The following is a 25,596-nucleotide window of genomic DNA, read 5'->3' as shown; positions in this document are numbered from 1 at the left end:
TATATTTTTTTCCGATACAACATCTCACGGTGAACTGTGTTACGCCCAACTGCATACGTACAAATTTTTGAACACACATAATTATTCATAATATCTTAAATTAGTACTAAGTAGAACCATTGATTTACTTTATAATACCGTAAGCTTCTTGATAATAATTTTGCATAGGTTTAATTAGGGATTGCAAAACCGAATGAAAATGTCAATACTGGTTTTTCGGTATTTCTTATTGAATACCGGTATTAATACCGGTATTTCTTAAACATAAAAAAACAGAAGTACGAGTATCTAGGTGCTTATCAATAAACATAGCTAATAAAATCTTTTTAAAATACTATTTTATAGCAAAAACCTACATTTATTATGTTGACATTTAAAAATACGTATTGATAATTTTAACTAAAGCCTTCAAAAGTTCATCAAGTGCAAATAAGTCCGGCTGCAAGAAAAGCTACTTAAATTCAACGCTTGTACAGTCATCAATAATAAAATTATAATAGAATAATTGAACATTTTTGTCACGGATGTTTTCTATTTCGAAATAATATTATGATAATTTGTAAAATATTAATGAAATTTGTTTTATTATTTTTTCACCTCTGTTGGATTCACTCAACATATTTTCATTTTAGCAGCACATAACTTATAATTCATTTTCAAAAACTTAAACGAGTGTGCTTTATTAATACCGAAAATTCCGGTATTTTGGATTTTTAAAACCGGTATTTCGGTATTGATAAATACTGGAATACCGGTATTGCGATCCCTAGGTTTTATGCGTACATAATTTTCAATGTTTCGTGGTATGCATCCAATAAGATGTCGCTATCGCTAGGTGCAGGTGAGTCAAGATGAGATGTTATATAATAATATTATACATGTAATGACGTGATTTTAACCCTTTGCTTTCATTTCACTAACATTTATTTTATACCTCAACAGTTGAGTCACGGAATGTAATAAAATAATATAACCATACCGTCACGTCCAGCCGGTCGGAAGTACACGCTGGTATACCTTGTCTGTGCGCGATGACCACTTCCGTTCACAGCAGTGACTGTCGACTATGGAAGTGCCATACCAGTAGGTATTCATACCATGGATATGGCATGTTATTCACCATCGGTTCAATGCCATGCTCTTGGGTCAATCGGAAAAATCTATTGTATTCCAGATAAGCAGCTCCATGACTTACATTTAATTGGCTTTGAATTTAACAATTTACCTATTTCTATAGTATCTTATTTTATATAATGTGAAGTTCATGTATATTCAAAATACGAACTCTAAGCCAGTGTTTCCCAACTATGTTTGCTTTATTTTATATGCCTCTGAGCATCAAATCAAAAACGAAAAATGAATGTATATTGTAGTAGGTAGAGCATCAAAATCATAAATGTTGAACCAAATAAAACTAGACTAATATAATTATTATTATTATGGTAATCATTTTAACGCCAGCTATTCAACGGTTTCTATTATTATTTTGTATTGACTTATTACTTATAATTATTAACTATTTTTGAAAATATTTTTGTCAATTTTAGCCAAGACATGCAAATTGCAATATCCCTCCATATCCCGTACTATTTTTATTAAAATAACCATCGCCGTAAAATCTAATCCAATATCAAAAGGTTTTGAGAATGTTGTAAGATTGAGAAACGCTAATCTAAGCGGTTTAGAATCCTGCAATTCAGCATATCGATTAAGAAATATAGAATATTCTGAAAACCCACAAACTTCAATGTGGCAATTAAAACCACCAATGTTTTAAATATTCTAAACTGCAAATATTAAATATATATAATTACAGAAACCTCTGATTTAGCATATTGCCTCAGCGCTTGATAATTTTCCGAAAACATTAACATAGTTATCTAATTGTACCTATGTATATTTTAAAAAAAAAATACGCGTACTTATTAGATTTTTTGTTATATGGCCTACCTAGCACAAACGGTCAAAATATTTTTTCCACGAGATGGGGCCAATAACTCATCAATTTCATGAAGCGGAGCGGCGCTTCTGTCATTTCGAGCCCTGATAATGACGATTATTTTACAAACTATTACACATTGTCACATATAGAGAGAAAAAAAAGAAAGTGTAAGTACGTTGATGTGTGTGCCTGTAAAATTTAAATCACGTTGATATAACATAATAAAATAATTTTATCATGTAAATATTCATAGATTTTTTCCCTTGTATAAATATTGAAATCCGTGTCTATCCAGATTGTTTGATCCACTGATACCCACGTTCTTGTGTTTATATAATTAACCAAATATGTATTATCATTACATTTACGAACATGACCACTGCGTACACGACGTATGTACGTCAGTGAGTTTTTCAATAAATTTATCTCAACATATTTTAAGAACAGGTAGTTACGCGTGTTTGAGAAATCAACTTTTTTGTGCAACAATTTTTTGTCTCATACAAGGCGCAAGTTTTCAATTTTTTTTACAAGAAAAAAATATTCTAGAAAGCCCGAAGTGATCTTTTTTACATTCATTTCTTTCAAGTCAATAACAATAAATTGCGATATGGTAATATTTATATCTTACTGATAAGCTATATTTTAATAGAATAACATTGAGTATGAGGATTTCTCTCATTAGTTTTAATATAACAAAATAATGAAATCAAATTTATTGGAGATAACGTGAAGTAGTTACCTTCATCATAACATCTGGTCCGTTATCGATCCAATATTAATGAAACATTGAATTTATATTATATATACAGTAACACTGGCAACTGGAATGTGCGATTCCGCTATCAGTAAATCCAAGTAACTACCTTCTTACCTACCTATTTATTTTTTTATTATAAAAAATGCATTTTTATTTGTTTATCTGGACTTACATATGTATAAATATTTAAAAATATAGGTACGTAGTATACCTAGTTGGAACGAATTATGAATTATATATTCTTCTTGAACTTCTTCTTTAAAGATGGACCATATTATATATTATGTAATAGTAAAACTGAAAAATTACTATTAAGGCTAATAAATAAATGATGTCATATTTCAAATTGATTTGAATTATAGCAAGGTCCATACTCTTGTAGCAAGTTGAGTTGCCACTTCATAACTTTGCACTCCGGCAATAGGATGAAAAAGATGGAATTATATTCTAAATTTTTCGTACATAATACATTAGGCCTTTATTTATTTATTATTACATATTATATTAATACATTTAAATAATCAGGCAAAAAGGTGTATCAGTTTTATTTAGTAAAAAGTGCAAAAAAATGTAAAGTTATAAAGCGTATAGGTACCCCACTCTGAAACTTATTTGTTAGAATCGCACTGTGGTATTGTGGTTGCCATTTTCCTTTTTTTGTTTAAAAACTACACCGCCATCGCACAATATACATTTTGTATAGTTACTAATTCAACCATAATATTATTAAGATCGTTCTGGTATTAATTGTTATCAAGCGTAAAACACTTTGGTTATTAAATAATGAGTTACAACTAATTACCAGTAAATCTTTTAATTTTAATATAAGTACTTAGAAAATTTAAACAAACAAAAATTTATTTCCTATTCATTTGAGACCAGTGGTGTGCCGTGCCGTCAATAAATGGTGTAGATGGGATCATCCCCAGAAATATTCGATAAAATACTTTAAAATAATAATAACATTTATCTAGCGCGCAATATCGCAGTGTTTAGAATATCGAAGAACAACTACTCCAAAATACCACACTCCGTACTACCTATCAAGTTTCAATTAGTTACAAAACCCTAAGCAGATTATATTACGTTGTGGAAAACAAAAGTCACCGCACGTCACTATTTGAGAATGTCATCATACGTATATCAGTCCAGTTATGTTATATATAACATAAGCATGTGTCTGAGTATTATTATGTTTTTCCAATGTTTTTCTCGTAGACTGTGTTCATAATATGATAAAATATAATAAATATACAATAAATTGAAGACCAATGTTATTTTTAAATTTTGAAATGATTCGTTTTTGTACTTGTACATAGCATATTATATAAAAAGTATCATATTATCACATTGTGCAATTCGTGTATACCTACTCTGTTAACCTGTATTTAAGGTGAAGCCTTTACTGAGCCGTTTTTAAAGAGGCACCTAGTGGAAAAATACGAAGCTTGCAATTTGAGATTTTTTTTTGATAATTTACAATTTCAACTGTATTAATTAATAAATATGTATCTGAAAACATTAAAAAGAAAAATATTTTTTATTTTAAGTCAAAGATAAACTTACAATTGTAAAAAATGTGAATTTGTTGAATCGGCCGCACCCATATTATTACATATATTTTATGGTCATATTTATTATTAAAATTTAGTTTATTAAGTTTACTACGCATCGCCCTTTTTCTTTTTAATGTTTTCAGATACTTATTTATTCATTAATACAGTTGAAATTGCAATTTATCAAAAAAATGTCTCAAATTGCAAGCTTTGTATTTTTCCGCTAGGCGCCTCTTTAAAAAAGGCTCAGTAAAGACTTCACCTTAATTTCCAATATATTTTGAGGTTAACGTTTGGTGGCGTATTGCACAAAAAGTGTCATCAAATATATTTTAATTGTAAAACAGTTTAAAATACAAAAAAGCAATCATTTCTCTAAATTGTAGTAGTAACAAAATCAGCCTCCGCAGCACCGCTTACGTGACCTAACTTAAATTAAAAAAAAAACTAATAAACTACTATATATTTTTTTGTGTAGTGAATAAGTCCCAACGACAAATAATGCCTACGCGACGCCATAAATAATATCTTTGCCTATTTTCAAATCTAGGATTATTATTTTTATTGTGTTCAAATGAACGTTTTTGGTTATTTTCTCTGTGATATGATTGTAGATTGGTGTGAATATTCGAATTCTATAACCAGGGTTGGATGTATACTGGAAGGGGCACTGGGCTATTACATATTGGGACCCACAAAAAAACAACTTAACAATTGACATTTTCTATAATATAAAATACCTATTTGCTTAACCTTAAAATCATGCTTTCTTGCTGTATGCTATTGTACGTCTTTCAACCACTAATGTTTTAGATGATGCGTGGAAAATTATTGATGATTTATGTGTGTCATAATGTCTGTAAGCTACGGTGGCTCACTAAATATAGGTACCTGTAAATGTATGCATAGAAAAAATTACTTACGGTTATATATTTTTTGCAATTTACTGGTTTCAATAATTTAAACAATTTTATTGACTAGTTAGTTACCTACTTTTGTCAAACTTTTTGACATTCATTCGCGCGGGAACAGCCGCTTCATTTGCGTCAAGATTTTTCCATAAATATTTTTAAACCTATTTTATTTATTGGACCTCAGGGCAACTCCGGAGGAGGTATGGCTAATTTAGCTCTATGGTAAATCCAGTCCCGTGCATAATTTTCTAATTGGATTTAAATCTAATATCAGAATCATTGTAATATGCACAATACGTCTAACGTCGCTATGTTGAAAATATCTGTCATCAGCTTAAGCAAACCTTTCACGTATATAAAAAAATATGTTGTAGGTAACTGCATGATATTATATTGAGATAGGTAGGTATATAAATCACGTAGCGACATTTCCGAATGGTGGAAGTTTCGAAAGGATATTGTCTAACGTTCGTTGAATTGTAATTAGATACTGAAACAAAAAAAAAAACACAATAAGTTATTTTATTATACCTATTCATTTAAAAGACACAATAGTAAAAGAGTTTTTGTCGTGACTCACATTATGTTTCATTATTTAGTACATACAGTAACTAATGTAATAATTACGAAAAATGTATTGAAATAGAAAAGTTTTTCCATTGCTTATATACAAGATTAATTATCTATATATACCTACTTAAAATGTACCTATATACTTATCTACATATATTTATAATTTGTCGAACAACAACAAAAAATAGTTAACGAAGCTTTAGTGCCACACGCTATCATAATATATGCTCTTCTTTAAACTTTAAGAGGTCAAACGGGTCACCCGTTAGTCAAACCCCACCCCCACTCAGTTGAATAATTTTACGTTTATACTGAGTTCTTCCATCTACCCCGATATCTGGTCTAGGGCACAAAATATCATAGACGTTCTTTAAGATATCTGTGAGCTTTCTGTGTATCGCTCACGTTGTACGAATACGAATATCACATTCATTGCAGTGCTGCGAATTGAACCTCCAAATGAGACCACAAAATCAATATTATATTAGGTATATCAACATTAGCTTGAAGTCATTTATGACTAAGTGGACATGATACCAGATCACCGGGCATGTAAAGGTAGAATGGATTTATTTAAGTTCCTCTTTTCTAGGTATACCTTGTGATAGGAATCTATCCACATGCTTTGATAAATTTTATTTATACTCCAACCGTTCTGGAATCCACTGATAATATGGCATTGTCTTTTGTCAGATTATTCAATTGCTATTTTTATACATAATATGTGGATTACATCAAATTTAGCATATGCTCCAAATAATACGTTTTTAGTGTGTAAAAAAATCTTAATAAAATTAAAGTTGATACTAGGGTAGTGGCCCAACGCCCACTTCGAAAGCCATGCATCGCAAGTTCGTATCCCGCAGTTGGCTCAAATCTGCATGTAATGCAAAAACATGATAGACACCATGGATCCAGTTCATTAGCGAATCACTAATATTAACCGTATGTCATAAAAAATTGGTTAATATAACCTCCAATTAAAAACCAAACATATTGTATATATTCTGCCACGATTTATTTAGGTACCATTAAACCATAAAAAATCAATATAAATGTTAATTTTACTCTTTAGACTTCATATTGATAATTATGGAACCCTTTTACTTCATATTACAAAGTTAAGTTATTAAATTTAAATAACTCATATACCTAGTCTGTATGTATAACTAAGTTACTAGAAGTAATTAAATTTACATTTAAATTACACGCTCTAGTCAAAATACATACACCGTCTTCACCGCGAAAATTACTTCCAGAACGTATGTATATTTTACAATTATTATGAGAATATTTAATGTGTATAGTGCTTTTGTTTTTATTGTTGTTTAAATTAAATACAAGTACATCTACTAGATTGCAATTAATGTAAGTTGATCAATTTAAGAAAATAAAATATGTAGTTATCATTAATATTCACAAAAAAATACATGATTGTTTTTTTTTACGTATTTTCATATTCTAAGTGTGTGAAAACGTTAGTGTAATATTGTTACGTATGTATGAAAATAATACCTAATGGTATGCAAATTAATATTTAAGAAGAGAATGGAAGAGCTTACCAAGCCATCTGCATATAATTAAAACAATATTAAGAAGGTAAAGTATACAAGTAACTATTATTTTAATAATGCAATCGCTTTTTCTTGTGAGTTTTAGATGTCAGAGTCATTGCTCTTTTATGCAAAAATTACTACCAAGCATTCACGGCCAATGGCGTAGGCAGCTACCACGTAGAAATTTATTAATAATTTACGGCATATTATGAAATAATACTGACTGATTAATAATATATTTATGACAATTCAGGTATAGTAGACGTATTTACAATTGTATGTGTTTTGTATCGGAAGAATGTCTGCTTTTGAATAGGCGCGTTTTATAAGATAAATGCATATTTTAGTTTCACTGTGTGATTGAACCTAAGCGTGGATCTAATATGTTATACGAATTGCCAATAACCAATTTTCTTTCCATGTTAATAAACCTACGCTTGAGATAACCTACATAGATCCACGCCGGATTGTCAAAACAATGAAAAGGGTTGAATAACTCCTATATTCAAATAGATTTTTATGGAAGCGTTCAGTCTTTTCATTATATATAAAATTGCATGGTTACAATATTACGACAAGCGTATAAGTGGGCCAAAGTAAGATGCACGATACAAACCGCACCGTGAGTGAAAAGCCAAGGCATCTGCAAAAGACATATTTTGGATATATTAGGGTTTGAAGTCTTCGTTTTATTAGGAGAAATAGAGTTTCTAAAAAAAACCATAATATTTGGTTTATATCTACATCATATTGCATGTTCTTTCAGTTACTTCACTTTTATATTATCAAGTTCAAGACTTTTGCAGTTGTTTTGCATTTAATCTCGAAATTGAAAAATTTGCAGATGCCTTGGTTTTACACTAATGGTGCGATTAACATTCAAATTCAACATCTTTTTAATTGAACGACACATGCGCTGGCGTGGGAGTGGGGATACGCCTTCGTGAGATAAACAAAATATATGAAAAGCTTTTACTAATTTATTTCTAGTAGTTTTAATACAAATATGATGTTTATTGTCTACGATCTAGTTCTTAGTACCATGCCATGTGCGAACTCCAATTTAATAACATTAGAGTTACTACTAATTGGTTATTTTTTTAAATTATAACAAAATTCAGACACAATCTGTATGATCAGTCTTATTATTGTTGGTATAAATCTTCTGTAAATAAACTGTGTCTGCGAATTGTAATATTTTTGAGCTAGAACTTTTTTAGAATTTTTGAAAAACATTATATTAATTTAAGTATAATTCTAATTTCGTGAACATACATAATACGTGCACTGTCCAATATCAAATTATTCTACGCCACTGGAAAACTATAGACAAAAGATGCACACATCTAGATTCATGCTTCATATACGGAAACTTAAAGACAATGGGTGACTTTGTAATAACACTATGAACGTGTGAATAAATAAATTGATATTACTTAATATTATCTTATTACGAGACGTGTAGCTCGTGTGATCTGGTGCATTGTTTGCAGAAAAAAATAATACTCATAATGAATAATGTCAATTTCCGCATTTTAAACGAAAGATTAAATCAATTAAAAATATTTGTAACGGTGTTAATCCAACGAACTGTAAACAGTTAAGTAGATACAAATCAACTTAGGTCTAGCTAGTTGTGAGCGCGTGCCCTTAGGTTTGAGTTAATTAAAGATGTAATCAAAAATAATTTATAATTATATTATTTTTCATTTATATGATACATACGATTTAAAAATATAGAACAGTTTAAAACTAAAATTTTAAAATTTTCCCCGGAATGCGATAGTTATGGATTCCGCTGAGTGCGTGTTTTTTTAATTTTTTTTAACAACTATGTTTCCGATGTTTTACCAGTTTATCACGAATATATTATTATTATGTGAATTTGTTGATGTTGGTATAATAATACGGTAGTATAGAATTACGGATCGCAAAGACTTTTAATTCTATTGAGAACATATATGAGTACCTACTGACAAGAGGCCAAAATCACACATTTATTGTGATAACTGATGGCTGTTGGTTATTCTTCTTATGGGGGAGAGAATAATACGAAGCTTGCAATTTGAGACATTTTTTTTTGATAATTTACAATTTCAACTGTATTAATTAATAAATATGTAAATATCTGAAAACATTAAAAAGATTTTTTTAATTCAAAGATAAACTCACAATTGTAAAAAAATGTAATAAAATCTGAATTTGTTGCAGGGTCCCATCTTATAATTACATTTTATTTAATGGTCATATTTACTTTTAAATAAAAAGGATTTCAAATTATACATCTTTATATTTTTATAAAAATCCATGTTTTTTAAAATAAATATAAAAAATATTACAACGATGAATTAGTCAAAAATCTAAACGTCAAAACATAGAAAACTTAATAAACTAAATTTTAGTAATAAATATGACCATAAAATATAATGTAATAATAAGATAGGACCCTGCAACAAATTCACATTTTTTTTACAATTGTAAGTTTATATTTGACTTAAAAAAATCTTTTTTATTTGAATTTGATCTTTTTTGATTGAATGGAATTTACTGACAGTAGGCGATTATAAAGGTAAGTACGTCCTACATAAAGTTAATAAGAATAAATGAAACATTTTAATAATTACCCAGAAAAGCTTATCAATTTGGTTAGGGTATGTACAGAAGGATCGCGAAGCAGGATACTTATCCAAGGAGATGTATCGGAATCCTTCGAGGTGACAGGTGGGCTGAGGCAGGGCGATTCTCTATTGTTTCACCGTTGCTTTTCAATATTGCATTAGAGAAAGCAGTGAGAGACGCTCTCAGAAGTGACGGAGGAGTCGACCTGAATGGATCGCATAAAGTTCTTGGCTATGCAGATGATCTGGTGATCCTGGGCGATGATCAGGCACATATAGTTGATATTTTCACTGCATTGGAGGCCACGGCAAAGAAAATTAATCTTCAGGTTAACGCAGAGAAGACCAAGTACCTAAGAGTGTCGAGAAAAAACCGAAACTCAGGAAATATTGTAATTGGCAATTCCATATTTTAAAAAGTAGCACAATTTAGGTACTTAGGAACTGGGATGTCTGAAAAAATGATCTTGACACAGAGCTTGCCTGCCGACTGAAGAGTGGAAATAGAGCGTTCTTTGCATTGAAGAGCAGATTTGGGTCCAAACTGCTGTCCAGAAAAACGAAATTTTGGGTATTCAACGTGATCGTAAAACCTATAGTTCTACGGATGCGAAACCTAGAGCATTACGGAGAAACAAGAAAAGACTATCCAAGTATTTGACAACAAAATTCTCCGAAGAATACTTGGACCAATTAAAGAGGACCAAGGGTGGCGCATTCGTAAGAATGCCGAACTTTAAGAGTCTTTCAAGCCTGAATTGAAGCCTGATCTTGAATTAAAATAACTGCCAATATTAATATAATGTATAGTCTACTGTAATATTGTGTTGATTTTATTATTGTAAATTTATTACAACTATCCTTTTATTCTTATGATTATTATTTATTGTATTCTATCAATGTATGTATTTATGATACAGTGAATATTTCTGAATATACATACTTTACATAAATTATAACGAACTTATAAGTTATCCTAGCAAGTCTTATCTATATACATGAAACAATATTTTACATAAGTTTAAAATGTTACATACGAGCATGACCGGATTTACCACAGGGTGAAAGGTGCTACACCCCAAAGTCTCTACGATTATACAGACCTAGAAACCGGTAAGATAAAATTTAATACATCTGGCAATGACATGGTCAAATATATACAATATATAGATAGGCGAGTCAAATAATTCGAAATAATCGAAAAGTTTCAGTTGTTCTTGTAACATGAATATATTATGCGGAATACAAATTACGATTAAGAACTTGTTAAAATAAATACCCATATAGGTTAACAGTAAAAAAAATACAGAATATTGATTTTTAAATTACGTTTCAATAAGTTGTGTTTACCCTGGGTCCCCTTCGAGTATAAAATCCGGCCCTGATTGTGATATTCGAAGTTTTTAATGATGTTTAATTTATCATTATAGCTTCACGGTAGCATCTATAATATCTCCGAAATGATATTATATTTATACGATACAGTAGAAACTAGAAATCCAGATAGATTCTGAACTCTTATAGCTAGCATCTATTTACATAATATATTTTGAAAATGATTTTTCTATACTTTTTTATGTACTTACTTATACTACATTAAAAATTCACAGACCACTTCGTTTCTTTTATTCCTATATCATAAATAGCACAAAGGTACCTATTATATATTTACAAATCATCTTTTTTTTCAAATATTATTCAATGACACTTACCTATGTAGTCTATATTCATTGAACACAACACAGTGATGGGTATGTTTTTATTCACTACTTAGTAAAAATACACTTTAAATACTCTTCATGGATTTTTTACACAGCCATGTATAAATAACTAGCGGTCAGAAAACGGTTAGGATATTCATACAGTACAGGTGAATTTTGAATATTTTGTTTTTTCGATAATATGTTGAATTTGGAATAACAATCCGCCAAACCGTTCACAACTGACCATGCACACCAAACAATCAAACTGAATACGATATAATTGTTATTGTGAATTTATTTTCAAAAATGGAACGTATCCGACAAACCGTCGGAGTTAGCAGAAACAGACAATGGTTTCCCGCGCACCCTCTGCGACGATGTTGCCAACCCAAACTAAATAATATTAAAAAAAATCTACCGTATGACGGAATGAGCAAACGCGACGGTTATAAAATGTAATTAAATATGTTATAGGCAAGCGATGTGGAAGGGAGATGGGGTGATAGTGAATACCGAATACAACACAATACGTTAATAATATTCTCAAACATTTTGCATAGGTAGCTATAATAAATGTTTTATTATGACTACTAACAATACAAAAGGTATGAAATAAAAATATATGCCCTCAAAGTTTCAGTTCAAAGTGGTTGAAATAATAGACCAATATATTTTAGTGATACAACTTATTTACATGAATATTTAATCAATTTTCAGTTTTACTGAATAAGTTAAATTACTATGCACGTGTTCATGCATTGTCAGTATAAAAACGAATAGTAGCATAACATGGTATAAAAAGGCTCATGTTGGGCATAATGTGGAAAATCCAGAAAATATAGCATCTATTGGGAAGCTGATACGAGATTACATTTGTGATTGATTTCTCTAAACTGCTAAAGAAGCATAATGCCCAACAGGTGGACAAATTGGATCATGGTACCCAAGAGGTACTTTACGGCTAAATGGTTGCGATACAATCCGTTAAAAAGATGAATTGAATAATTTCGGCAGAAATATGTGGCAGCTAAAATCTAAGAACCTAGAGAAGTGAAACGATCAAGAGTAGATAAATGTTTTAAAGTTCATTTAAGAGTAGGTACATTGGATAGTATGCAAATCAATACCATGTTTACAAATAACAGTAATAAAATAATGTCATATTAATAATTATTTAAACAAATACAAAAATAAACTTTTAATGCACACTACCTATTAAATGCATCACTAATGTTAATAATAATATAAATAAAATTAATTGTACATAAAAAAAGAAGAAAAAAATACTTATAAGGTGAAAAATACAAATTGGTAAAAATATTTATTTAATTAAATTGCTATTTAGTTAGATAATATTGAACAATTTCGTTACTTATAACCCTAATTATTTTATCATACTAAAACTTGGTATCTAATATTATGTACTTACGTGTAACTGAATGAATGTTCGGGTAGAATTTATAATGAGATTAATAACCTAATAATTATTATATGAAATGGCTATGTTTTGCTTTTAGAAAATAATAAAATATTTAATTCAACAGTCATGCAAATGTTGGGAGAGCTTTGATATAATCACAGGTGACGCTTTGAATGAAACAAATGGGTTATTTCATTTCATTGGATCTATTGTTATTCGCGGCAGGTTTTGTCATTTTAAGTGAAAATAAAAAAATATACCTGCCTCGCTTACCGAATTGTAATGTGTCGCAATATTATTGAAACAATATACCTACATACAACAAAATAGGTATATATACGTCGTATAATAGTTAAAACTGTAATAATTAACACACTTTCTCGTCTAGACAAAACAATAATTTAATTAATCTTATAAAAAACTTAAATATTGACCGGTTCCTTACAAAAAACACTACATTCATAATAAATCAGCATTTATCTTAGGGCTGCTTTACAGCAAAGAGACGCAAACTGTGGTGGTTCTTCCAATTGGATATACACTGAGAATCAATTAGGCTAATGAACCGCAGTTTGCATGGCCATTCCAAGTGAATACATCTGCATGGTAAAACGAGATGATTTTCCAAGGGAATATAGTGCAACTAGTGGGTCTATTCTATACTTATCGTCCGCTAAAGTGATAAAGTGATAGATATTATCAAACTTAGTGTAGGTTTGTATCGAAGGATTAGCACTTATTGTGACAATTACAATAAGTTGGTTGTATTGTTGCAATAAGTGCTATATTTTAACAGCAGCAAGAGAGGCGCTGTTAAAATGTAACGCTTATTGCAACAATTACAACCAACGTATTGTAATAATTGTTACAATAAGTGCTAATACTATGATACAAACCTACCTTAAGTTTGATATTATCTTTCACTTTAGCGGTTGATAAGTACAGAATAGACCCATAGGAACATATAACGACAGAATACGAAATATGCATTTCAATATAATTTACTGACCATTTACATTTTAAATATTTTACCATAATGAAACTAGATTCAATAATATAAATAAAAATTACTTTAAGTTATACTTAGGTATAACTACATTTTTATTGTTTAGAAAAATCAATGGTACAAGTCTGTTTACTGGAAGTCAGACGGGAAAAGCGGCAATTTCCATAGTCGATTTTGGCAAAATTCATGAATTCAAGAATGATAACCTAACCTAACATAACCTACAAATAATCCAGTAGGTATATTGGTTATCTTCAAAATCACTGGATTCCACTAAACATAACATATAGAGCCAAATCAATGTTTTTTTTAAATAAATAAAAAATACTCGTACATCAAAACTATTATTTTTTCAAAAATGTTTTAATAAGATGGGATTTACACTTTTTAAAAACGTTTTTTTACCCTGTAAGTGTTTCACTTTAAAACAAACATTTTATAAAACATCATAAAATATTATAAATTAACAATATGCACATGTATTTTTCCACTCAGCGTCTCTGGTAGGCTGAGTATTCACATATTTAGTATACACTCAGTTAGTGCTAACACCGCGACTGGTGCGTTTGGAGCAGTTGGCCATTAGATATAATTGACGTGTTATTTAAATGTGGTAATTAAAAAAGGTCAGCAGTGATTGTGTCTAAAAATCATTTTTATTTGTATCAAATCGAGCTTCGGTGTCGTCACAAAACCAAAGCTACCTAGTGCAATAATTTCAAGAACATGTTAAAAAAAACTACAGCTTACTACCCACCACGAAATTTAAGATAAGATACTGCGATCACCCACTTTGGATTCAGCAAACGAAAATTTACTATGCATCCAATATTCGTATATTTGCATCATTTGGTTCATTTCGCGACTATTGGATATTATTAGAGCATTGACAATTTCAACAATTTAATATTTTTTGACAACTTGATTTGATATAAATAAAAAAGATTTTGAGTTAAACACATTTAATATAAAATATTGTGATTATTCAAATATCCCTTTATAGTATTCGTCAGCTGTTCGTCAGACACACATTAAATAACGGTTTTTTTTAAGTTGTAAGTTCATCTTTGAAATAAAAAATATTTATTTTTGTCTTGCGTGCTTCGTATTCTGTCGCTAGATATATCATGCATAGAGTGGCATAGTTCCGGTACAATTATAATATGTTACATATTATATAATATGCTTACAAATATATAAACGGAAAAATATTTTTTTATTATTCATCTTCGTATGTAATTTTCAATATAAATATATCAATAACCATCTAATCCGTTTTTAACGACTATTTAGGATCGAAACCCGTATATAAAGCTGTACCTATAGATTTTTGTCTGAGGTCGGGATTTTTGGCACAATAATATTTTTTTGTCTTGACAGTATAAAATAAATAATAAATATTGTTCAAAAACTTTGTTCTGGTATCGGATGGTTGATACATCTAGCGATAAATTGTAAAAGTTTATTTTAGTATAACGTAGAATCAACTAGACGTAGAAAGTTGTCGAGTGAGTTTTGCTGAGTTTCGGAAGATGTTCATAGATGACTCTAGTAATAATAGTGAAGTAGGTACTCCAAAGTTATAATAAAAAAATAACATAAAGACGTGAATGCAATCTGTAAAACTTTTACTATAAACTATGACGTTAATTTATTAAACAATAAATATACCAGCTGACAAAAGATTGATTGATATACGATTTATTTATCCATTATTCATTAGAAAAAAATAGATTTTGTGTAGTTTTTAAAAACTTCAACAATAATACCGCAAAAATGAAATCTATATTCATTATAATATAACAATGATGTTTTTAATACAAGCCGCATGTACTTAGGTGATTCAATTGTTTATTGGATAATAGAACAATAAAATATTAAAATTTATGACCTAACAATAAGGTGAGAAGATAATATATTTTCAGCAGTGAAACGAATAATTTACGGCGCCCCAGAGAGTGTAATAAAAGAAAATTTCATGGCGGGCACCCTCCCACCCTTGTGATATGGTTTAATGGGCAATATTTGAAAATAATAAATCACGACACACGATTGAGCCGCAATCAGAAAATCAAACAATCGAAAATAAAAAATGCGAATTCTTCGACGTGTATGTTCAACAAAATTCGCTCGTGATTTTTCGTGATCAAATATTATGATTGGAAATTCATCCTGCCATAGGTACCCACTAAACTTGGTGTATTGTCTTCTGTGTGTAATAAATTGATTTGAATATATATATATAACGTGTATTATTTGTGAATATTTCAGATAATTTGAATCTAATAATTCGTTTACAGGGCCGGTTTTCAGGCGATTGGACCGATTGGGCTAATCGAGCTTTATGCTCTAGGAAGCCTTGTGGCATAGTTGACTTCGGCCGTCGCAAAAGAAATAAAACCTAATGAACCGGCAAGAAAAAAGTTGATTTTTAAAATTAATCACATATTGTACAGTGCCCAGGATGCCCGAGTGGCTAAAGCGTCGATTTATAATATCTGAAAAATAAATGTATTGTTTTTCAATGTGTGTTTGGAGTCAGAGTATAGATCTAATAGGTTGAGGAAGTGGGTAACATCTAATTCTTGTAAAAAACAAAAATGTGTTAATACAAACCTACACTCTGTGGAAACCCATATTATGAAGTGTAAAATCAGATAAATCTTTGAAAAATTCGATCATTCCTAAATATTTTGCATGTGTTTCTACTAAAGATATTCAGAAAAACGATATTTAAATGCAGCTCATTGACATCGTAATAGAACCAGTAAAAAACAGTGTTGTTTGCTATTTTAACAACTATTTTGCGGTCTAGCACTTCAATATATTATTTATTGTTTTTATAAAAATATAATAAAGAATCAAGTAAGTTTTTTCAGATAAAATTGTATGAAAAAAATCTTCTTGATAGAGTAAGTAATTTAGTTAAAATAATTATCAAATTGCCCAGTAATCTTACTACTTATGAAAATAATAAAAATGTAAAGAAAATAATGTCAAATATTCGCCTGTTCAGCAGCTCTTTAACCAACCCTTCAACCTTTTTTAAGGAAATTACAATATTTTTGCTCCTCACCCAAGGTTACTTAAGGCCACGATTTTCACGTGATACGACTGGCGCTGCTCGTATACCAGCAGCCCGATTTCCTAACTGTCGTCTCGTCTGGTGCCACACGAGACGATAGTTAGGAAATCGGGCCCCAGGGAACACAACTGGCTTACCCTACTAGGTTTGGTATAACAGGCCAAATATCTCGAGTGAGGAAAAATATGGGATAAACTTAAACGCGTGTTACAGAATAATCAATTTTTAAGAGTTACTAATATGCATTTTAGTTTGTTACGTTAATGGAACGTACTTTCAATCGTTGGGAACAGTCGACGTGGTTTTTTACTTGGGTTTTATGGCGGTCATGCCATATACTACCCTGCTTCAGAACTTCGGTCTATGGCAATGACTTATACATTTCTATTTATTAATCTGTTCTGTGTCATATACTAATATAGTGTTTCATTACTATTATTATAAACAAAAATTTGTATACCTACTTAAAATGTGTGATATTATCCTGACATCATAAATTATGTATTTTAAGTATATTTAAACTCAATTGTATTTATTATAATAAAATAAGCATAATATATTTTTATTTCACAAATTGTTTTAATAGATTGGCTTTAGTTTTTTTCGAGATTTAGTGACCGAGACGAGCCAAGTTTCCTTTTTATAGTGTTGTTAACGCGTGTATACAATCTTTTAAAAAAACATTTTAGTTCAGTTGCCCACTTGTCAAATTAACCCTTTACTGCATGATTATTTTTTTTTGAAAATTTTTATTTTTTCTTGGTGTCAAAATGCCTTGTGAATGAAGTAAAAATAATAAAAAAAACATTTTTCGAAAATTTCATTAAATTTTGTATGTTACTGCGTGGTGTCCCAGATTTACGACATTTGGAAATCTTACATTTCAGTATGACAAAATACAAAACCAAATGAAAACAATTATAAAAAACTAATGTACACACCTTATTTTATGTGTAGATATTTTTATTCAACCAATTTCAATCTTCTGTATATTTTTTTTTATTTATTTACAAATGCGGATTTTCGCGTACACGTGCATTCGTCAACTGTCAAAGCAGAAATGCAGAGACTATAATGCAGAAATGCTTTATTTCTTGAAATGTCGAAACAAAATCGGTAAAGTAGGATGTTTATGGTAAAACAGTTTTCTAGGCATCGAAAAAAAGGAATTTTCTTAAATTTGCGACACTATGCAGTAAAGGGTTAAGTCATTATTAGGTCTTTAATTTATCATAATTATATTACGTTTGATAACAATGATATCGTTGTTTGTAAACCTAATCCAGACCAATGCGCATAATTTGCCTGTATACAAATTATGATGCACAAATGCACGTGCACAATTATTTCTCTGAGACTCAGCACAATGTCTACACCTGGAAAAATTATTATTTAATCATATGTAGTTTGGACAGTCAACATTATACAAACTCACACGTTTTAACAGCGAAAATTTTCTTTGATGCAGATGACGCAATCGATTCGTCAGAAGATTAAACGATGACCTCGAAATCGTTCAAATTAGTCATACAATAATTATTAAATAATACTAAAATCATAAAAATATGCATATTTTATCATAAATTTAGTACAAAATATTACACAAAGCACAACAAAATCCGTGCATCATAGGTATATAGCATAACCACTCAAGCAGATAGGTAGGTACGTATTTGGAAGAACGTAAATAACTAATTTGGGGGTCTCAAAATCAGTCGGTTCCCTTTGGGGATCCGAGTCCCTAAACCCGCCACTGCGTTTTAATCAAAAAAAAAACAATCAGTAATAATTTCCCCCCAAATATGGCCACATTTCGTTTGTTTGTCAGTACATTTACTGATGTTTGCCTTCCGCAGTGGAGTACAAAACAATATAGTAGCATTTAAGTAAGCAGTGTTTATACTAAGATTTTTTTATAGAATTTTTACTAATTGTTTACGGTCAGGTGTATGTTGGTCTTAACTTGTCATAACTGCCAGCTGAACTAAATCTGAATTACTAATTTATTGTATATTCGTATGACTCAAAAACTCTCTGATCTCCATTACTAACTATCGATTTTGTAATGATGTGGTATATCTTACCTTGACCATCCGAGTCCATTCAAAATGAGGTAGCACACTCCTGAAACGACTCCAGCCAGTACACCAACCCCGACTCCGGTCGTCACCAGCAACGGGAGAGCATCCCCTGCCATCTTCATCATTGAATTCTTAATATTTGACACTTTTTATTTATAACTAAATAATTGAGCATATTAATTTGGAAATTGGATAATGCCGACTTTTAAATGAAATATATTTTTACATTATTATAAACGAGTCAATTTTATTATTGCAGAGTCAGTCCACACTAAGCTTTTTATACTACAGGTATGTCGATATTTTTTAAATTTAAAGCTGGTAAATTTAATATATGTAACGGTACCTTTTGTTTTGAATTTATTTACTAGGTCACATCAATTAATAACTTATTGAAACTTTATTTAACCGGTTAAGTGCCCAGAGCGTCTTTGGACGCCTTAATTACACCGATTCTTATGTTAATTACTATCAATTAACTAATTGCGGCATAGAAAGGATTAACGTAACAAAGTGATAAAGTTAATTAAATGTCATTAGATAGTTTACTATTCTGGTGATTAACTGCAAAGTTGATTCCTGAAATGAAAAAGAACATGAAATCAGATAAATCTTTTTCGTCAGACAAAAAAGAATTTTTAAAATACATCTATATTATAAACTTCATAAATCATATAATAATAATTCATTCAAACATGATGGCATTTCGAAACTTAATAACGTAGTGCTATTTTAAAATTTTTCCAATTTAATCTTATTTTAGCTCTATTATTTTATTTTATTTGAGTAACTTTTAATGCAAAATGTGACATTTTTCTTTTTCGTTTTTATTAAATTATATTCTTCAAATCTAAAGTAAATTATTTAAAAAAATGTGTAGTATAGTATATTGAGGTTTTTGTTTTCTTTAAACATAAACTTATAATCCAACAAACCAGTAAATCGAATTAAAATTCCTAACCAATTTTCACCGTATGATATAGTACAACTAAAATTTTAACAAAACTATAAAAATATGAATAGGTTTTCTTGTTTTTACATCTAGTAAATATGTTGCACAGAAATTGAATTACAGTTATATAAGAATCTCACATGTAACATGATCAATGACGCGATGAAATACACGATAAATAATCAAATCACACGAAAAATGTATTTACCATTGTCAGTGTCAACCGATTGTAATACTTAGTTACATTTTGTTATGACAATAAACCGTCAGAAGCACGTATACAAGTCTGAGAGTGAATTTGATGGTTTGATTATTTTTTGTACACACACCGAAAGCTGTAAGTAGATACATGGAAGATTTACGTTAAACGGACCTAAATATGTTGAAACCTCTAGGGTTTCGGGTTATTTTATAATGGATGACAGAGAGATAGTATTGTGATTTCATAAAATGGGACTTGGGTGATAAATTACAACACAGAATTTATTTATATACGGTCGGGGTACAGAAAATAGAATTTATTATACATACCTACATATTATTTAATTACGGAAGGTAGGTGGCTGCATATTCCATTTGGGTGACAAAACAACGAAAATAGATGGATTAAATTTTTAAACATTCTAACTGTCACACGAACGAAAGCATTGCAAATCAGAGACTGATTTTAATAGAATCTAGCTAAGTAAATGTGACAAAGCTGGCCCTCTGAGGCTGGACAATGCATGTTGGTTCATTTTCGAACCCCATCGTAACAAATCACCAGAACTGTGCAATTTATAAAAAATAATTGATCATATTTAGGTAAAACAATTATTTTGATTATAATACGAGTACATTATCATGATGGTAACAATACCTACTTTGGCAAAAAACATTAGGATTTTCAAAATATCATTTATAATGTTAAGTACATGTTTTTCAAATGTGCAAAATTTACATTTATACAACCAACAGAATTATTGTTGTTAATGAAAATTATCAGTAAACGTAATTATACAGCCTTATGAAAATTAGATTATTTTATCGCATATTTACGTAATGAACCGTTGCTTACTAAATGTGAACCCTTGAAATGAAAACGATAATTTATTAGTCGTATTAAGATGTAAAACAATTTAGATAAAACTTGTAAATAGCCTTTATGGCAGCCATTATAATAAAGTTAGAAATTCTATGCTCACTACTTACAATAATTACATTGAGTTGTGGTTTTCTTGTCCGGTAGATAACTTTACTAACAAACCAACTATTGGGGGCATGTTATATTGAAGTAAATCGATAAGACAGAAGTGTGTGCCCTCCTTTGGAAATGAAGCGTTAACATAGATCATAATATAGACAAAAATTAAAAATAATCCATCAATACCTAATGAAAATAAAATCATATGTACAAACTATATAAAACAACCTAAAAACAAATTTAATACACAAACCTATTAACAGATTACCCTCATTAAACGAACGTGATTGGTTGAGCTCTCGGTCCTAGCACTTTTGAACCTCTTATTAATATGGAATCACTTAATTTAGACTAGAGGCACCTTTTTTCAATATAATCTGTGAAATCCAAAAATAGATAGAGCCATTCAAGTTGGTACCTATCAAATGTTTTTTATATTTCATTATTAAGTTAAATTATTGTATGTAAGTACTTTTTGAAATTGAACAGGCATTTACATTAATTATAGAACTCTACTATATTTGTAGAGTATATTGATTCTTAAATCTTAAATTAAAGTTATCTTAGTTAGCTACGAGGAAATTTTCAAATTTGGTCAAATCCACTTTTTGACAACACTAAGAAAATGCGATATTTTCATTCTTCCTTTATAAAAGCTTTGTGTTTTAACAATGTTTGAAAATAATCCTGCTGGTTTTATCTAATATTGAAAATTAGTCCCATTTTAGTAGGGTTTTTAAGCCTCTTGATGGTAATATTGTACGTCTTTCAACCACAACTATTTTGGCTAATACGGGCAAAGTTTATAGTTGTTTTACGTCATAACGTCTGAATCCTACAATAAATTTGTCTATTATTAATATTCTGTTAAGCAGTGTATTGTTTCACAATATTGTTTTCAATAATAGTATATAATTATTTTTATTGACAGTAGCTACCTACTTTTAGATCCTGCAGATTCATTCCTGTTTCCTTATACCTCAAGATTTTTCCATAAATATTTTCAAATTTTATTTTTTGGAACTCATAAGCCTAACGCATTTGGGGACCCTGTCTTATGTTATACTTCTTTAGCTTTATAGTAAAACCGTCCCTGGAAATCAATGTTTTTAAACTATCCGTTTTATCTAGAAATGTGTTACGATACAACCAGCTGTTGCACACTGTGAACTTGTGCTCTTTCATTTTAGGTTCCTCAAAAATATATCGATGTGTGAATTACGTTATATTATAGGGGATGTGCAGGATCTTTTTTCATATTATCCACCTCCTAAAATTTAACACTAGTAAATTATAGTTTTTATCTTCAAATTAATATTGCATGAACGATATTGAACCGGTAAAGAGCTACCAGATTACCGTATATCGAGAATTGTCCATGAGGAATCTATTAGTGAAGGTTTCAGATCGATAGCATCATTATAAAAAAAAGTATTTTTAATATTGCATTGTATGGAGAATTCAAAGAACGCTTAACATGTTAATATAATATTGTATTGTCACCGAATTAGCACATTTGTATCGAAATTGTAGTCTTGGTATATACTTACATATGGGCGGTAGGCGCAATATATAAAATTTTGTGAGACAGAAAAACTGAACATAAAAACATACTATTAATACTATCGACTGAAGGTACTTGATGGAATTTGAATTTAAATTCTAATGGATTCAAGCTCTGTACTATTCAATTTAAGTTCTACTAAGTACTACTATTCTACTTAAATGGAATAGTACAGAGCTTGAATCCATTAGAATATAAAAATATACGTTTATCATTTATGTATCATACTTAGGTACAAGTATACATGTGTATTTTATATAATCTGTACATAAATATACATTTTTGACTTTTAAATTGTTTAATATGTAGAATATTATATAATATTCAGCTTATCACGGCACTCTCTCAAGTACACATAACAGCGTTTGACACGTCACATAATAAATTTTCATAATGCACAAGTAAATGACTTCCAAAGCTCCTTGGAACTTCGCGATGATTAATTACTCCGCTTGCTTTGATAGCTTACTAGCTTCACAAATTCTTGGGTTATCATTATAATAATATAGCATTAAGGCGCATGATCTGCCGACGTATGTAACTGCTTCTGTTACCGCCCTCTCATTTCAGAAAATTGTGAATTATTTCTACACAGCCTAATAATATGGGACGATTCTCCAAATGGCAGATAATTTATTTTTATTTTGCTTAACATATTATTTCAGAGATTATTTTATAATTTATTATCAGACATTTAGTTAAAGCTATTGTTTTTGGATTACTTACATTTGTTAAATGGTATCATTAAAATATTTTATTTTGTAATGATTGTGTATTGCAGAGGTTGGCAAACTTTTTTGTAACGCGATATTCATATGGCAGACCAACTTAAATAACCGGAAAATAAACAACTTTTCATCGATTTATTGAAAAAAATGCAGGCTAATAATAATAATAACTAGACTGGAATTGTTAAAAAATGCAGCTCTACTAATGAGATTGCTGAAATAAAATTTTACCAAATTAGGGCTCAAAGTTATTCTCCCTATCATCAAAATGTATTGCAAAATAAGTGTTCTGGATGATATGGAAACAATTTTGAGAAATATATAACCACTAGATTTTTTTGACACCCAGCAGTATTCGAACCTGCGCCCCTCGGGACTCGTGCCCATGTGCTATAATATTATTTGAATAAGAAAATAGTCTATTAAATTATTAGTAAGTGTAAGAACGTTCAAACAAAGATTTGGAGTGATCTCGATCTTAGTAATTCAATACTTTGATTTAAATACAAAAAGCCGATTGCCAATTAATAATTGACGCTATTTAGAAATTGCTTCAGAGATTATTGTAAAAACGGTTAGTCAACTTGGTAGCAATTAGATAGGACACGTATAGCTTAGTGGTCAGTGCATAATATGAGAGCGACTAGTGCCGGGTGTTGTATTTTTAAAGGTTTTTTCTAGCGACTAAATATTTCTCAAAATGTGTATCTCCAATAAGAGAATGTAACATTTTTAAATCTTGTGAATTATTCGTTGAACCAAAAAAATGGTTTATCAAATGTTCATATTATCTAATGCCAACCTGTATTGAGATTTTACATACCTAAGAATATTTTCTTTGAAAATGTTTTTTCACAGAGGTAGGTTCTGCCAAATATAAATGTTATTCTCCGAATATTATAATTTTAGTTGATCATAACTGATGAATGTTACAGTCATCACTTCTAAGACATTTTATAGAATTCAGTTAGATTCATCTCTGTAAATTTGCATTTTATCACATTATCATACTGTCGATTAATCACTCCCAATTGAAGGTTTGGCGGAAGCGCCTCAACTGTATAGTCAAATGGATTTAGAAATATGGAAACGTCTTTTTTACTTGCATCAAGATTCGCAAAACGCTGTTTGCACTGTTGTTTCAAATCAAAAATAAGCTTATATCCACTACTAATTTGTATAGGAATGTAGATTTCACATTTAACAAAATAGTTCGCGTGTTTTGAAATTTTAAAGAATTTAAAAATATTAAGGCCATTGCATCGTAGTTTTTCGATCCCTCGTTTGATGGGAAATATATAACACTTGTTTATAATCATTCTTGTTACCACGTTTTTCTTCTGTTTTCAAACGTTTTAACGTATAAAATAATATGTTTTTATTTACTTATCAATATTTTTTAATATTTTACAATTTCAAATTATTTTAAATTAAAAGAAGTATATTTGAAATGAAATTAATTATTATTAATTACAAACATTCTCAGAACCATATAACTACACGTTAATGATAATAGCATCATTTAGACTGCGACGTGTCTACATTAAAATTGTAATATTTATTTATAACAGTAAGCATTGTAGCCTTGTTCTTTTCAATTAATTTTTACAACTCTTAATTAATTATTTTTTGGCTGTCAAAATTCTTATAATGATATCACTATCAGTCTTGTAAACATAACCAAATAAAAGTGTTAAAAAGATGTTGCTAAATAAACAATATAACTCAAATTTACAACAGTCTTATTTCTATTTTTAGTTATTTTCGAAATCTTATCTGTAGGTAATATTTGTATTAATATGATGCGTTCATTAAAGTTACATAGATACGTTTGAGACTAGTATGATATATTGTTATCTTAGTGCAGTGTTTCTAAAACTTATAACATGCTAGTACCCGTTTGTCACATAATATGTCTGAGCCAATATTTTACTTTAGCGGTTTAAGAAATTATG

At 29.7% G+C, this 25,596-nt stretch overlaps 1 protein-coding gene across 2 annotated transcripts in view; it reads right to left on the bottom strand.

Annotated features, from left to right (window-relative positions):
* LOC147071974 (uncharacterized) overlaps positions 1-19,551 on the bottom strand; it is a 108,526-nt gene extending 88,975 nt beyond the window's left edge. Inside the window, exon 1 of one of the 2 annotated variants that reach the window (XM_085947794.1) lies at positions 19,218-19,551. In XM_085947794.1, coding sequence (XP_085803920.1) covers positions 19,218-19,339 — 122 coding nt within the window. In that variant the 5' untranslated portion in view covers positions 19,340-19,551. The remainder of the gene's footprint in view (positions 1-19,217) is intronic. The other variant, XM_085947795.1, reaches the window with a different exon arrangement.
* Positions 19,552-25,596: the final 6,045 nt, after the last annotated feature.

Source organism: Rhyacophila brunnea, unplaced genomic scaffold (assembly GCF_057557595.1).
Source record: "Rhyacophila brunnea isolate RB1 unplaced genomic scaffold, BYU_Rbru_1.0 scaffold_2, whole genome shotgun sequence".
In the NCBI taxonomy this organism is placed as follows: Eukaryota; Metazoa; Arthropoda; class Insecta; order Trichoptera; family Rhyacophilidae; genus Rhyacophila; species Rhyacophila brunnea.
Note: the sequence above shows the minus strand (reverse complement) of the source record. Positions and strands in the feature narration are given on the sequence as shown.